This window comes from Cariama cristata, unplaced genomic scaffold (genome assembly GCF_000690535.1).
Source record: "Cariama cristata isolate BGI_N322 unplaced genomic scaffold, ASM69053v1 scaffold27332, whole genome shotgun sequence".
Lineage (NCBI taxonomy): Eukaryota > Metazoa > Chordata > Aves > Cariamiformes > Cariamidae > Cariama > Cariama cristata.
Window position 1 is genome coordinate 7,651 of NW_009604819.1, and position 11,810 is coordinate 19,460.

General features: G+C 53.3%; 2 protein-coding genes across 2 annotated transcripts in view; one reads left to right on the top strand and one right to left on the bottom strand.

The window, feature by feature from the left end:
* Positions 1-3,551, top strand: part of ACSS1 (acyl-CoA synthetase short-chain family member 1) — a gene marked incomplete at its 5' end in the record, with an annotated part of 11,197 nt that extends 7,646 nt beyond the window's left edge. The window contains 7 exons of the mRNA XM_009695760.1: positions 203-301; positions 702-814; positions 1,312-1,438; positions 2,104-2,231; positions 2,767-2,830; positions 3,167-3,288; positions 3,375-3,551. Of these exons, the coding sequence (XP_009694062.1) occupies positions 203-301; positions 702-814; positions 1,312-1,438; positions 2,104-2,231; positions 2,767-2,830; positions 3,167-3,288; positions 3,375-3,551 (830 nt within the window). The remainder of the gene's footprint in view (positions 1-202; positions 302-701; positions 815-1,311; positions 1,439-2,103; positions 2,232-2,766; positions 2,831-3,166; positions 3,289-3,374) is intronic.
* A 1,087-nt stretch (positions 3,552-4,638) lies between these two features.
* Positions 4,639-11,810, bottom strand: part of ABCD4 (ATP-binding cassette, sub-family D (ALD), member 4) — a 14,951-nt gene continuing 7,779 nt past the window's right edge. Inside the window, exons 7-18 of the mRNA XM_009695758.1 lie at positions 11,574-11,668; positions 10,477-10,598; positions 9,533-9,624; positions 9,265-9,354; positions 8,788-8,996; positions 8,439-8,530; positions 8,191-8,227; positions 6,956-7,005; positions 6,621-6,673; positions 6,192-6,268; positions 4,901-5,016; positions 4,639-4,734 (exon numbers count right to left, since the gene is read on the bottom strand). Coding sequence (XP_009694060.1) covers positions 4,639-4,734; positions 4,901-5,016; positions 6,192-6,268; positions 6,621-6,673; positions 6,956-7,005; positions 8,191-8,227; positions 8,439-8,530; positions 8,788-8,996; positions 9,265-9,354; positions 9,533-9,624; positions 10,477-10,598; positions 11,574-11,668 — 1,129 coding nt within the window. The remainder of the gene's footprint in view (positions 4,735-4,900; positions 5,017-6,191; positions 6,269-6,620; positions 6,674-6,955; positions 7,006-8,190; positions 8,228-8,438; positions 8,531-8,787; positions 8,997-9,264; positions 9,355-9,532; positions 9,625-10,476; positions 10,599-11,573; positions 11,669-11,810) is intronic.

Genomic DNA, 11,810 nt, shown 5'->3' on the forward strand with positions numbered 1-11,810 from the left:
TTGGCTCAGGTAACTGCTGGTGGCATGAGCTGGAGCAGCAAATCCTTGGGCATCAGGTGTGCTTCTTCCCACAAATGCCAAGAACAGCAGCACATGAGTGCAAAGTCGGGAGACTGTACTATTTGGCGGTGGTTCTGCAAGCAGGCCCTGGCAAGCTGTGTCTTTGACCTGATCTTTCAGCACTGTCCCCTTGTCTTTCCCCTTGCAGTGGGGGAACCCATCAACAGGGAGGCGTGGGAGTGGTTCTTCCGCGTGGTCGGCGAGACACGGTGCCCAGTAGTGGACACGTGGTGGCAAACTGGTGAGATGTGTACAACCCCTCGTTCCAGCTTCTGCTCTCCCAGGTTTCAGGAGTGACGTGCTGCTTTGTTGGCCAAGTGGGAACAGTTGTTACTGACACTCTTGTATGAGCAATGCTGTAAGGGGGCACGGGCACCAAAACATGAAAGAGAAATCGCCTTTAAAGCTAACTCAGAGAAACACAGGGGAGTTCACGGTAGGGAGCAGATTTCTGCTGAACTAAATGAGCAGGATCATTCTTCTGCAAAGAGTCTTCCCCAGCTCTCTGGCAAACCCAGCCCCAGCCTGTGGTCCAGCAGGGTGCAGTGAGGGCCAGGGCAAAGGCTGTGGGACAAGGCAGTGCTACCTGGCTTTCCTCTTGTCCCTGACTTTGATGAGCATTACAGTTTCTTTTGCTTCAGAAACAGGAGGCATCTGTATCTCACCCCGTCCTTCTAATCCTGGAGCTGAAATCCTTCCAGGCATGGCTATGAGACCCTTTTTTGGGATCAGCCCCTCCCTCCTGGATGACAAGGTACATTTATAACCTGCAGCCCAGGCACAGGCTCAGCCCGCTTTCTCCCAGGCACTTGCAGCATGTACTTGCTGATGGGAGTGGAGCTCCGTAAGGATGCCTTTCCTGCCCCCCTCTGCTAGACAGCAACCTTCTTTACTGGAAACGGACTAACAGTGAAGCTGTTCTTCCAACTAGTGCAGAAGTTGAGTTGTTCTCTAGCTTGCTGTGTCCTGACAAGATAAGCTGTTCTTGGGCTCCTTGGCACATGTCCTTCCAAGGTGAAGTAGCTGGGCAGGGACAGCCAGTCTCCCTGGAGGGGTCCTGCATCCCACCATGGTAGGCAGCTGGTTGCAGACATCTGCTGGGAGAGACTGAGCCTGTCCCATCAGAGTTCAGGGCACAGGACTCTCCTCGCTGCCTTCCCTGACATTTCCATCATGGGGCTGTTAAACCGGCAATGACTAAACATCCCAAGTGCCCTCAGCCATGGTTACTAAAAGGTAACTATTTTACAGGGAAACGTCCTTCTGGAAAACAACATCTCTGGAGCTCTTTGCATCTCGCAAGCCTGGCCAGGTATGGCACGAACCATTTACAATGACCACAAGAGATTTCTGGAAACCTATCTGACTCCTTATCCAGGTAAGAAAAACACATGGCAGGTCACAACAGAGGTGTCTGGTTGGGTACGGTTGCATCTGCCTGATGGTTTTCTGCACAGGGCAGCACTCAGGAGAGCTGGTACTGCTGCTTTGTTCTTCCACAGACCCTCCAGTGTTGAGGCCCTTCATCTCCCCATGCCCAATACCTCTGCAGCAACCTTACCCATTGGATCAAATGCGGTTTTAGAGCAGTGGATTTGTCCTTCTGCCCCTAATCCCCTTGAGCACAGAGAGGCCTCTTGGTGCATCTCTCGCAAACCCTGTCAGCTTCCGTCACTCATCCAGAGGCACTGAGCAAGCCCAAGAGTGTGTGTATCTAGACATGAAGCAAAGGGGACAAGTAGCAGGACCACAGGCACCTGCACTGGAGCAAAGTGCTCCTGGCTTGTGGTGATGAGGCAGGCTGGGCATTAGCCAGTGCACTGCAGAATGAGGGAAGGAGCCTGATGGCAGAGCAGGTACCAACAGAGGCAGAAGACTAGCAAGGAAGGTAGGCACTTTCACCCTGAGCAGTTGAGGAAGGAGCAGGGTACATAAGCCCTGGTGCCAACAGAGAGGAGAAGGGGGCGAGGTGAGAGCAGAGCTGGTGAGCCGCTCATGTGCTTACTGCAACAAGTGACTATGGCATGGTTCTGGCCGCTGCAGGGTTCTTCTTCACCGGGGATGGCGTGTATCGTACCAGTGAGGGCTATTACCAGCTGACAGGACGGCTGGATGACATCATTAACATCAGTGGACACCGGCTGGGCACTGCGGAGGTGGAGGATGTTGTGGTAAGAGGTGTGGGTGGGAGGTAAAGCTATCTGAGGGGACAGTGAAGGTACACTGGTGGTGCTCAGGGGAGCCTCTTTGAAATATCCGGACAGAAACACGCTGCTGCTGTAGCAGCAGGGAACAGTGTTGCCCCCACAGCCTGCCTGTGGAAACAGCTTCCCACCCTCTCCCCTCCCAGTCTGGCTCTCTGCAGCAATGGAGGGACAAAGCCCTGATAAGGTTGATGCTGTAAGTGGATGAATCCCAAAGCAGCAGCCAGGCATGTTAAGGAGGAGCATCCATGGGCCAGTAAAGATTCTTGGACCTGGTAGATCAACCTGGAGGCACAGATCAGGGGCTAGAAGGTGCAAGCCAAAAGCAGCCGGAGCAGGAGGGAAGAGTTGTATTTGCAGACAGAGCTGCTGAGGCAAGAAGGAAAAAGGGCAGAGGCCATCTGGGGCCCTTGCTTATCCCTCTGCATTACCGTGGGCTGCGGCAGCCAAGCTGGGTCAGGGCAGCTCCCAGGAGCCAAACCCCAGCCCCGTTCTCTTCCAGAATCACCACGTGGCAGTGGCAGAGTCTGCTGTCATCGGCTACCCACATGAGATCAAGGGAGAAGGTAAGATGCTTGCTTTCCTGCCCCTGAAACCTCTCTCCCAGAGCTATTGCACTGCAGTGGTAAGCAGCACTGTCACACCAACCCCTGGTAGTAACGCTGTGCAAACACCGTACAGCATGTTAGCGGGGATCTTGGCACAGCCATCACAACCCACACATGAGACCAGCTGGGCTTTGCATAAGGCAGCAGCAGCACCATGACCGAAAGCACTTAGAGCTCAGGCTACAGAGTATCCCCTGAGACTACCAGCAGAGACCTCTCCTGGCACTAGGTCCAGGCAGGCTCTCGGGAACATGCTGCGCACGGTGCTCAGTAACCCGGTGGTCCTTCTGCCAGGAGCCTACGTGTTTGTTGTGCTGAAGAAAGACAGTGGCTACATGCAGGAGACTCTCGCTGCTGAGCTACGGGAGCTGATCTCAAAGAAGATTGCTAAGTACGCAGCTCCAGACTACGTTCAGGTAACGTGCAGGCTGGTGCAACACCCACTCCAGCAGCCTGGCCAACCCCTTTCCCTCAGCCTTAGCTCTGCTCCTGCCCATCACAGGTCACACACCGGCTGCCCAAGACACGCTCGGGGAAGATTATGCGTCGCGTGCTAAGGAAAATCGTGGAGGACAAGGCCAGTGAGCTTGGGGACCTGACCACCCTGGACGACCACGAAGCTGTGCAGCAGATCATAGAGGGACACAAGCGGCTGGTGGAGGGGCAGAAGAGCTGCTAGCTTGGCTCTGTGAGCAGCCACCTCCTGCTCCTCCACTGCAGAACTGGGGCCATGTCCAGAAATGTCACAAAGCAACTGGCGGTCAGTAAGTGCTCAGAGACCATACCTCCACAGCAGTCTGAGAGACCTCTCTGCAACACAGAGACCCTCAAAACCTCTGTCTCCACACACCTATGGGAGGCAGGGGAGAGAACATGCCTCATCATAGGCAGAACAGTAAGGGGAGTCGAGCTCTATTTCCTCCCTAAAAGCAGAGGGACAAAAACCCTCCTTGGGGTTCCTTGTGCCTTGCAGTAGCTGTGGAGGTAGCCGCAGGGCAGGATGCCCAGCCCTGGGTAGGTATATTACTCCTACCCTTACTCTGGTCTTCAGCAATAGTCTAGTCCAGGACCATTGCCAATATACAAGCATCTCCTCCAAAGCAAACCCCAGAAGGAAAAAATGCAGCTGTCTGGTTAACAAATACTGACTCTTCTCCATAAACATTGTTGGAAAACAGGTCCCAGATTTTAATACAAAAATGTTCCTTTGACCTGTAACTCTGTGTCATAAGGAGAGTAGGGACATGCCCCCTCTGTGTGCCAGCATTCTCCTCCCCTTACAGTGCATCCCTTGGCTCCTGCTGAGGAGCACAACCCTCAACAGAGCCACAAGTATAGAGGTCTGTTCTGCAGAGCTGTGTATCAAAGAGAGAGAGGTCCCAGCAAGACACAGAGGGCAGAACAGGAGGCTGCCTCCTAGCTTCACACCACTGCATCCTGGACAAGTGGCGGTTCCTCTGGCTATTGCTTCTACAAGCCCCATGAGGCAGCATCTTCCCTTTGGGCAGCCTACAGTTTGGCCCTTTCCCCCATGAGAGGCTGGAGAAGGGGGCTGGGAGAAGGATGGCATAGATGCGTCTGCTCCTGGCAGAATCCCACACCATGAGTTCAGATGTGGCTCTGTGTCCATCAGCAAAATCCAGAACTTGTCTTGCAGCGGATGAATCCCTGGTTGACAGCTGCTGGCTTGGCAGCTCCATGTCTGCTATTCAGAACTCTCCCACGCATGTGCAGGTTCTGCGGCTGGCCAGACAAGGGCATGTTTTTCAGCATCCTTCCCCAGCTGGGAGCCGTTTCATCTTCTCACATCGAGTGAGCTCCCATCTTCCCTCCCCATGAAGTTTCAAAATCCAGTTGTGGAACTGTAATTCAATAACATGACGACTGAGGGACGTCTCTACAAGGGCATGTCCTCCCACAGTGAGGCTCTCCAGCCTCAGTCACTCCCCTCTGCTCATCAGGGAACCCCTCTGCCTCCCCTGTCTTGCCACCACCAGGGAGGCGTGGAGTGCTCTCTCCCCATCTCACCTTTTCCAGGCTGGCCCTGTGTCCCACGCTGATCAGTGTCATGCCCAGCTGAAGGCACACACGGTACAGCTCATGCTCCACTTCTTCTGTCAGGGCACTGGTGGCTTCATCTAGCACTGAAAGAAAAGTTGTAAGCCCCACAAATCGTCTCCCAACCAGTCATCCCCCCTAGGCAAAAGAGCAGCAACTGTCAAGAACATTTCATATATTAACCAGAGTTCACCAAAGGCATCTGCAGAAGGCAAGTGAGGAGAAGCCTAAGGACTCGGATTTTCCTCTCGCACAGCTGGTATGAGTCAACTGGGAAAACTGCCCTTCCCCACAAGCCCTCAAATCCATCCAAACACCTCACTCCTCTCCCTCAACAGCTGCCAGCCACTGCCTCATCCCCACCATTGTGAAAGCCAACACACGACCCTCTCAAGGCAGGCCATGAGCCAGGGTGCCGGGCTGAGCAGCAGCCTGTGCACCCCTCCGACCCAGACCCTACCTGGAACATTCAGGACGGCCTGATGCATCTTCCTGTCAGTTACAGGTAAATACTAGAGATCCAGAGCAGATAAATTAAATTTGTTTTACATAATCTCTACAGCTTTTAGTTGGCAATCCACAGGTTCCTTCTGCCCAGACAGCAGCAAGCCCTGCCGCAAGGCTTCAGGGGAAGAGAGGTACTTACATGTGGCTACTTGCTACCGACACCAGCTCTGTTCACCCACACCCACCCTGGCCCTCATGACAAATCTTCAACAGCCCCCCACAAGCCGCCAGCCGTCCCTAGCAATCTAGGTGTGCAAAGGAATTAGCCTCATCTGCTAATGGGAGCTGCTTCTGTGATCTCTCACAACCATTCCTCCCACTGCTCCTTGTCTTCTTTTGCTGCGTTACAGCTAAATTTCCCACATTGCTTCTACAACCCTACAGAGGTTCAGGAGCTTTAGATAAGGCAGCTGACGCCACGCTCCCTAGCATGCATGCTTCTTTACGCGGCAACTGGTGAGTATGCTGAGAGGGGGCTTCTTCAGGTGTTGTCAGACCTGGACAAAGAACATTAACCACTAGTTCCCTAAGAAGAGAATGTCTTGTATACAGCCTCTTGATTTACCACTCCCCACACAGATAATGAAATGTTTTCACCCCTGAATCCTCTGTGTGCTATGCTGCTAAAATAATGGCCAAGATGAAGCATATTCCTAGCAAAGAAAGGATTTCCTGAGCTGTCGGTACCAGCTTCTCTTTACACCAAAGGCCTTGCCTTCCCCCCCGCTCTTTTCTTTCGCAGTCACTCACTTACCTGCATATTTTGGCTGGAGGTAGAAGAGCCGTGCAAACGAGAGCCTCTGCATCTCCCCTGGAGACAGGATGTCATACCTGCAGCAAGGTCAAGTTTCAATATCCCCCTCAAAAAAAAAGCTTGTTTGCTGAAGAGCTTATGGTTGCTGATACTGGAGACCCCAGCAAGCAACTGTCCCTGTGTGTCCCCCATGCTACCCTCCATGCTGGGAGTGGCTCTGCACCCCTGTGCACAGTCAGCTGCCTGCAGAGCAGCATGGCTGGTGATTGTTGGCATCAATGCTTGGGGCATGAAAGCTTTGCCCCTGTATACTGCCCACCTCCAACAGGACACAAATGTTCGTAAGTCCAGCAGCAATGTGTCTCTGCTTAGAAGTGTTCCCCACCCAGAGGGATCACCCAAATTCATGCAGATAGCAAGCTCCCTTACCAGTTCCAGTCCACCTGCTCGTCCAGTCCTCCAGCCCTCACCAGCAAATCAGTCTGCAGAGAGCACAGCAGATTTGTGAACACAGCCCCCAACCCTGTCAGCTCACGGCCCTGAGCATAACCACCCGCTTCCTGCTACTCTATTTTCCTACTTTAGCTGAAGTTGCTCCATATCGCTCCTCCTCTGCCTGTCCCATGGACAGTCCTGTCCCAGCTGCAGACAATGTCCCCGCATGTGTCCAGCACCTGGTCACACTGTGCTGCCACAAAACTTCATCCCTTCTTCCCTCGCTGGCAGGACAAGGAAAGAAGGCAGCAGCACTGCCGGGGACTCACCAGCCCAGCCAGCTCCAGAAATCGCACAATTCTTTCATCATCTGCAGACCCTAGGGGAGAAAGCCATAAAGCTTAAGCAGAGGCAATGTGTGCTGAGGCCACAGCTGCAAGGAGTAGTCAGTGGGGCAGGAGGGAACGAGTGGAGGATCTCCTGAGGTCCAGTGTGGCTGACTCAACTATTTAACTATATCAGGTCCTGAGCTTTGGCTCAGAGCTCCCAAAGATTGACCTTCCTTAAAAATGTTAACCATGCTTGTGAGCAGCATGGCAGGAGGTAGCTGGGCTCCACAGATATACCTGAGACTTGGCTCAGTCCATGGTCACAGACGGACACAGCCAGAACACAAGGATCCAGGCTTCAATTGGCAAGGGCCTGCCCACCAGCTGCTCTCTTATGGCTGACTGCTCACTGTACACTGCAGGTGGTGGAGTCATGGGAGCAGGGCTCGGGTAACAACCGGCAAAAGGATCCTATGTAGGATGGCAAAAACCTCAGGGTGAACTGTCTGTGGAGCAGAACATACACTTGAGCTGGTACAGTCAGCACCTATAGAGGCTGAGCAGAAGGGCTGTGCATCTGCCATGGACCCCTCTGAAGCTGCTGAAGAGCTACAACAGTAGCTGATGGCTGCACTTACTCTCTGCAAGACTGTGACTCCCAAATGTTTGAAAGGAGCATGTAACAGTGCTTCACTCAGACAGAAACTTAAACCTGGATATCTGCAAGCTGCAGCAGACCATGTGTGGTCTGGCTTGGGAAGAGGGCAGGGGACAGAAAGGATCCATGTAGTCTGACCTCGACAGCATGCAAGGCCCTGGGACATCATTTGAAAAAGAGGAACAGTGAAAGACGGAGGTGGATCAAAAACGAGATGAAAGCAAGCATGGCTTGCCCAAAGGCAGGTTGTACCAGGCAGATCAGATGTATCCCAACTGCAAGGTGCCTCAACATATATCAGGTCTAGCACAACATACAGAGCATGGCCAGCTTGTCCTTGTTGCAGCAAGAGAATATGTTCTTACTAAGACAATATGTTCCCTCTCAAAAAGGAGGGAACACAGAGCTGACCTTAACCTACACTAAGGTAAATCTTCCAGGGAAAAGCAGAGAGCAACAAAAGCGAAATGGATGAGCGCTCCTGATGGGACATGGTAGGGGAGAAGCTGCACTGGGTGTAGGACAGGGAGCTAACAACCACAGAGTTGGCTAATTGCTCCAATGAATTTCCACATACCTGAAACGGGATATATCTCCTTCAGGGGATAGATCACCTGTTTAACAGAGCAAAAGAAGCTATGTCAGAAGGAGCTGGACACAGTCCATCAGAGACACAACAGCAGTGGCATGAACTCAGGCATGAGGGAAGGACCAGCCACAAGCATCCTCCCTCTTGGAGGCCTTTCTGCAGCACACAGGTTTGCAGGGCCCGACCACAGCTGGGAGCAGAGCTGGGGCCAGAGCAGAGGCAGCCCCTGGGCTCACCTGCTCACGCAGGCTTCCGTCAGTGAAGAAGGGCCGCTGTGGCAGGAACATCACTCCTCGGGGGCCAAAGCAGGTCAGCATCTTGATACTCCCTGCACAGAGACACACTCATGCCAAGCCTGCAGTGCCAGCCAGCAACTCCCCACTGCCGCCGGTGCAGCCCTGCCCCACGAAGTAGCCAACAAATCTCAGAAAAGGTGTATTTGCAACACAGAGCAAAGTAATGAGAACCGGAGCAGAGTATGCGATAGGGATGGGAGGCTCCAGCGCATCAGTGACACATTCACCATCACAAGGTGGCACTGGCCTCACAACCCCACACTGCCACCTTCCAAACTCAGTGCCTTACCCTGTGTGCTCTCCCAGAGTCCCCCAAGGACCCTCAGGAGAGACGTCTTCCCTGTGCCAGTGTTCCCCACAATCATCACACTGTTTCCTTGTGAGATCCTGAGGCTCAAGTCCTTGATAAGCAGCTTGCCAGAGGATGGCACCGAAAGTGTCACTCGCTCCAGAAGGAAAGCTGTGTCCCTTGGCACTGGGTCTTCCCTGGAATGGCTGCTGGGCCACCACCAAGACAAAGAAGGAGAGATCTGGGGGTAAGCGATCATGCTGAGACTGGCAAAGATCAGGCACCTTAGACCTCCTGTGCTTCTGTGACAGCAACCCTGCCCCAGGCACCCCAAGAATGACAAATCACAGTGAGCACTGCCTGCTCCAACCAACTGCATGCAACAGGCTATGACACCAAGGGCCACCTCCATCCTGTGACAGCTCCACACTCTGGCACATAAGCTGCAAGCCAGCCAGTTGCTGAGAGAAGACTCACCCATCCAAATCCCAGCTGGCTTTGGCTTCTAAGTAGTTAGCATTTTTTTTTCTGCCAAGGCTCAGCAAGGTCTCCTGCAGTTCACCAATCCTAGACAAACAAGAGGTTGCATAAATGCCAGGGACAACTCCAGCAGCCTCTTCACAATATCCAAACTTGTCTGTGCTTGCCCACAAGCAATTGTTTCTTATTTATTTAGCACAGACCTAGGCAGCGTCTTCTCCCGCACTTTCCTTTCCTGCAGAGACCTGCCCACAGAGAAGCTCACCTGTGCGTGTAGCCAGCTACATCGGTCACGGTGCTGGAGAGATCTATGAGCTGGCTGAAACAGCCGATGAGGTAGATGGAAACAAAGGCATTCTGGTGAGAAATCACATGCCAGAGCAAGGGAGCAAGGGTCAGTGCTGAGCTGGGGCACTGCCCCTTCCTCCATGGCTGCTCCAGACATTTGGCCACGTCAGCAGTCCCAGCAAGATGAAAGAAGGGTGGAGAAGTCACCCAGGGTGGTGGGAGTGAAGGAGAAGATGACCATGTTTGGATGGAGCAGGGCTTCCCTGCACAGTACAGCAGTTTTTGCCAGGGGCACACATCTCCTGCCACCCAAGGATGGTGTTTGCAGAGTGCCTGCTGGCCAGCCTGGGGCCCAGCACGCTTGCCCCATCTAAGTCGTGCAGACCCATGCCACCAGCCCTGCCCCAGCACTGTACATGGCTCAGAGAAGGCCGTCTCAGCCTGCAGTGCCCACTTAGCTATTTTTAGCTCTGCATTCTTTATCACAAGCCAGTTTTGAGAGTGTGGGAAGGAGTCACGTCAGGAAGGCAAATGCAAGCCAGCTCAGCCTCACAGGTGGCCAGGCTCACCATGGGCAGCAGCCTAGGGCATAACACAGATCTGCAGCACTGCATGGCCCCAATCCTCAGGACACTGTTGAAAGCCAGAGGCTTTCTGACCTCCTGGTTTTTTTAGACACAGAGGTCTGAGGTAGGAAACACTTATGTGTTTGTGTCCTTGACAGCTCTCACCCCCAGGTTAATCATACACCAGCTGGCTCCAAGCTCCCATTTCCATGCCATCACGGGCAGGGACAGTCTAACCTGAAGGTCAATTGCTGCAGGTTATCCAGCCCCAGTGCCACCAGCCCCACATGAAACCTCCATCTTCAGTGCCCGCTCACTCTCCACAATGGTGTCTGGGAGATCACCATTAGCTCACCTTGCTGACGAGGGCGCTGAGCTCTGTTGGACTCAGGTCACCGTAGACCCCAGAAAAGATAGGAATGGCAATGACCACGTAGCTCAGGATGCTGCCCAGGTAGTCAAAGGTGTTGATCCCAACTGGGCAAAAGCACATTGAGAGAAGACAGTGAGTTAGGGTGGGAAACTCTGTCCCAGCCAGGCTCAAGTGCAGCCCATGAGCCTGGTCAGAAGACCCATGGTCTTGCCTCAGCCCTTTACGAGGCACCAGAGCAGAGGAACCCATTTTGCAGGACAGCACTAGGGTGAAAATCCATTTGCCAACTAAACAGCACTTTGGGGCAGGCCCCTGAGCAGAGAAACATCATCCAGACACACAGCTCAAGAACCACTATGGGGCAAACGCCACTTTGCCTGCTTTTTTCTACTCTTCAGAGGCCTGGCTGACTCACAAGAAACAGGAGGGAGGGCAAAAAGGAAGCTCTGGGATGAGATGCTTGGCTGTGAATTCTGTCTTGGAGCACAGGACCGGTAGAAAGACTGAAGACCCCACAGTCCCAGAGACACCTGTGTCAGGGGTCTCCATCCCTTACATTGCTCAGAAGCTCACAATGCTGGTGAGATGAGGAAGAGCTGTCTTGATAGCGGTCATTTAACACCCAAACCTGGACTCAGTGACAATGGGAGAAGGGACATTTTCAGGGGACAACTATGCTCAAGGGACAGGCTCTATAGGAAAGAGGTTTCCACAGCTCCCAACCACATATACAGAGTCTTCTCCTTCCTCAAAGCTAAAGCCCTTCCCTCTCTTCCTGGGCATTGAAGACCTGCCCCACAAAAAGTACAGATTCCTGCAGATTCCCCTTTTGGGGCTTGTGTTTTCTAACTTAGCTGGGTCCTCCACAACTTTGCTCTCTACGAGGCTTTTTCATAACAGGATTCCCTTTTAGGACTGCAGGAGCCACCCTCTGTTTGCCTTCAGGTCTTTCATGCACCAGCAAGAGGTGGGAGAGAAAACCCCAGCACTGCTGCTGTAGCAGTAGGGTTCCCAAGCCTGTGGGCGACTGCAACGGAGCTACCACACACCCCACTTCACCCCTCAAACTCCCCACTCACTGTATAGCCACAGCTCCTTGCCTATCAGCTCCCTCTGGGTCTGCAGGAGGCTCTGCAGCCTCCGGTCCGTGCGCATGTGCTCCACTCGCCCGGCCCTGTAAAATAAGATTGCAATGTGCCACAGACATCCCAGAAACACCACAATGAGGTCAAAGCACAGGCTTCAGGACTGAGGCTTGGAAAGGGTCTGGCACCTTAGCCTCCAAGCAACAAGCTCTTTGTTGAGCAGGAGCTGAA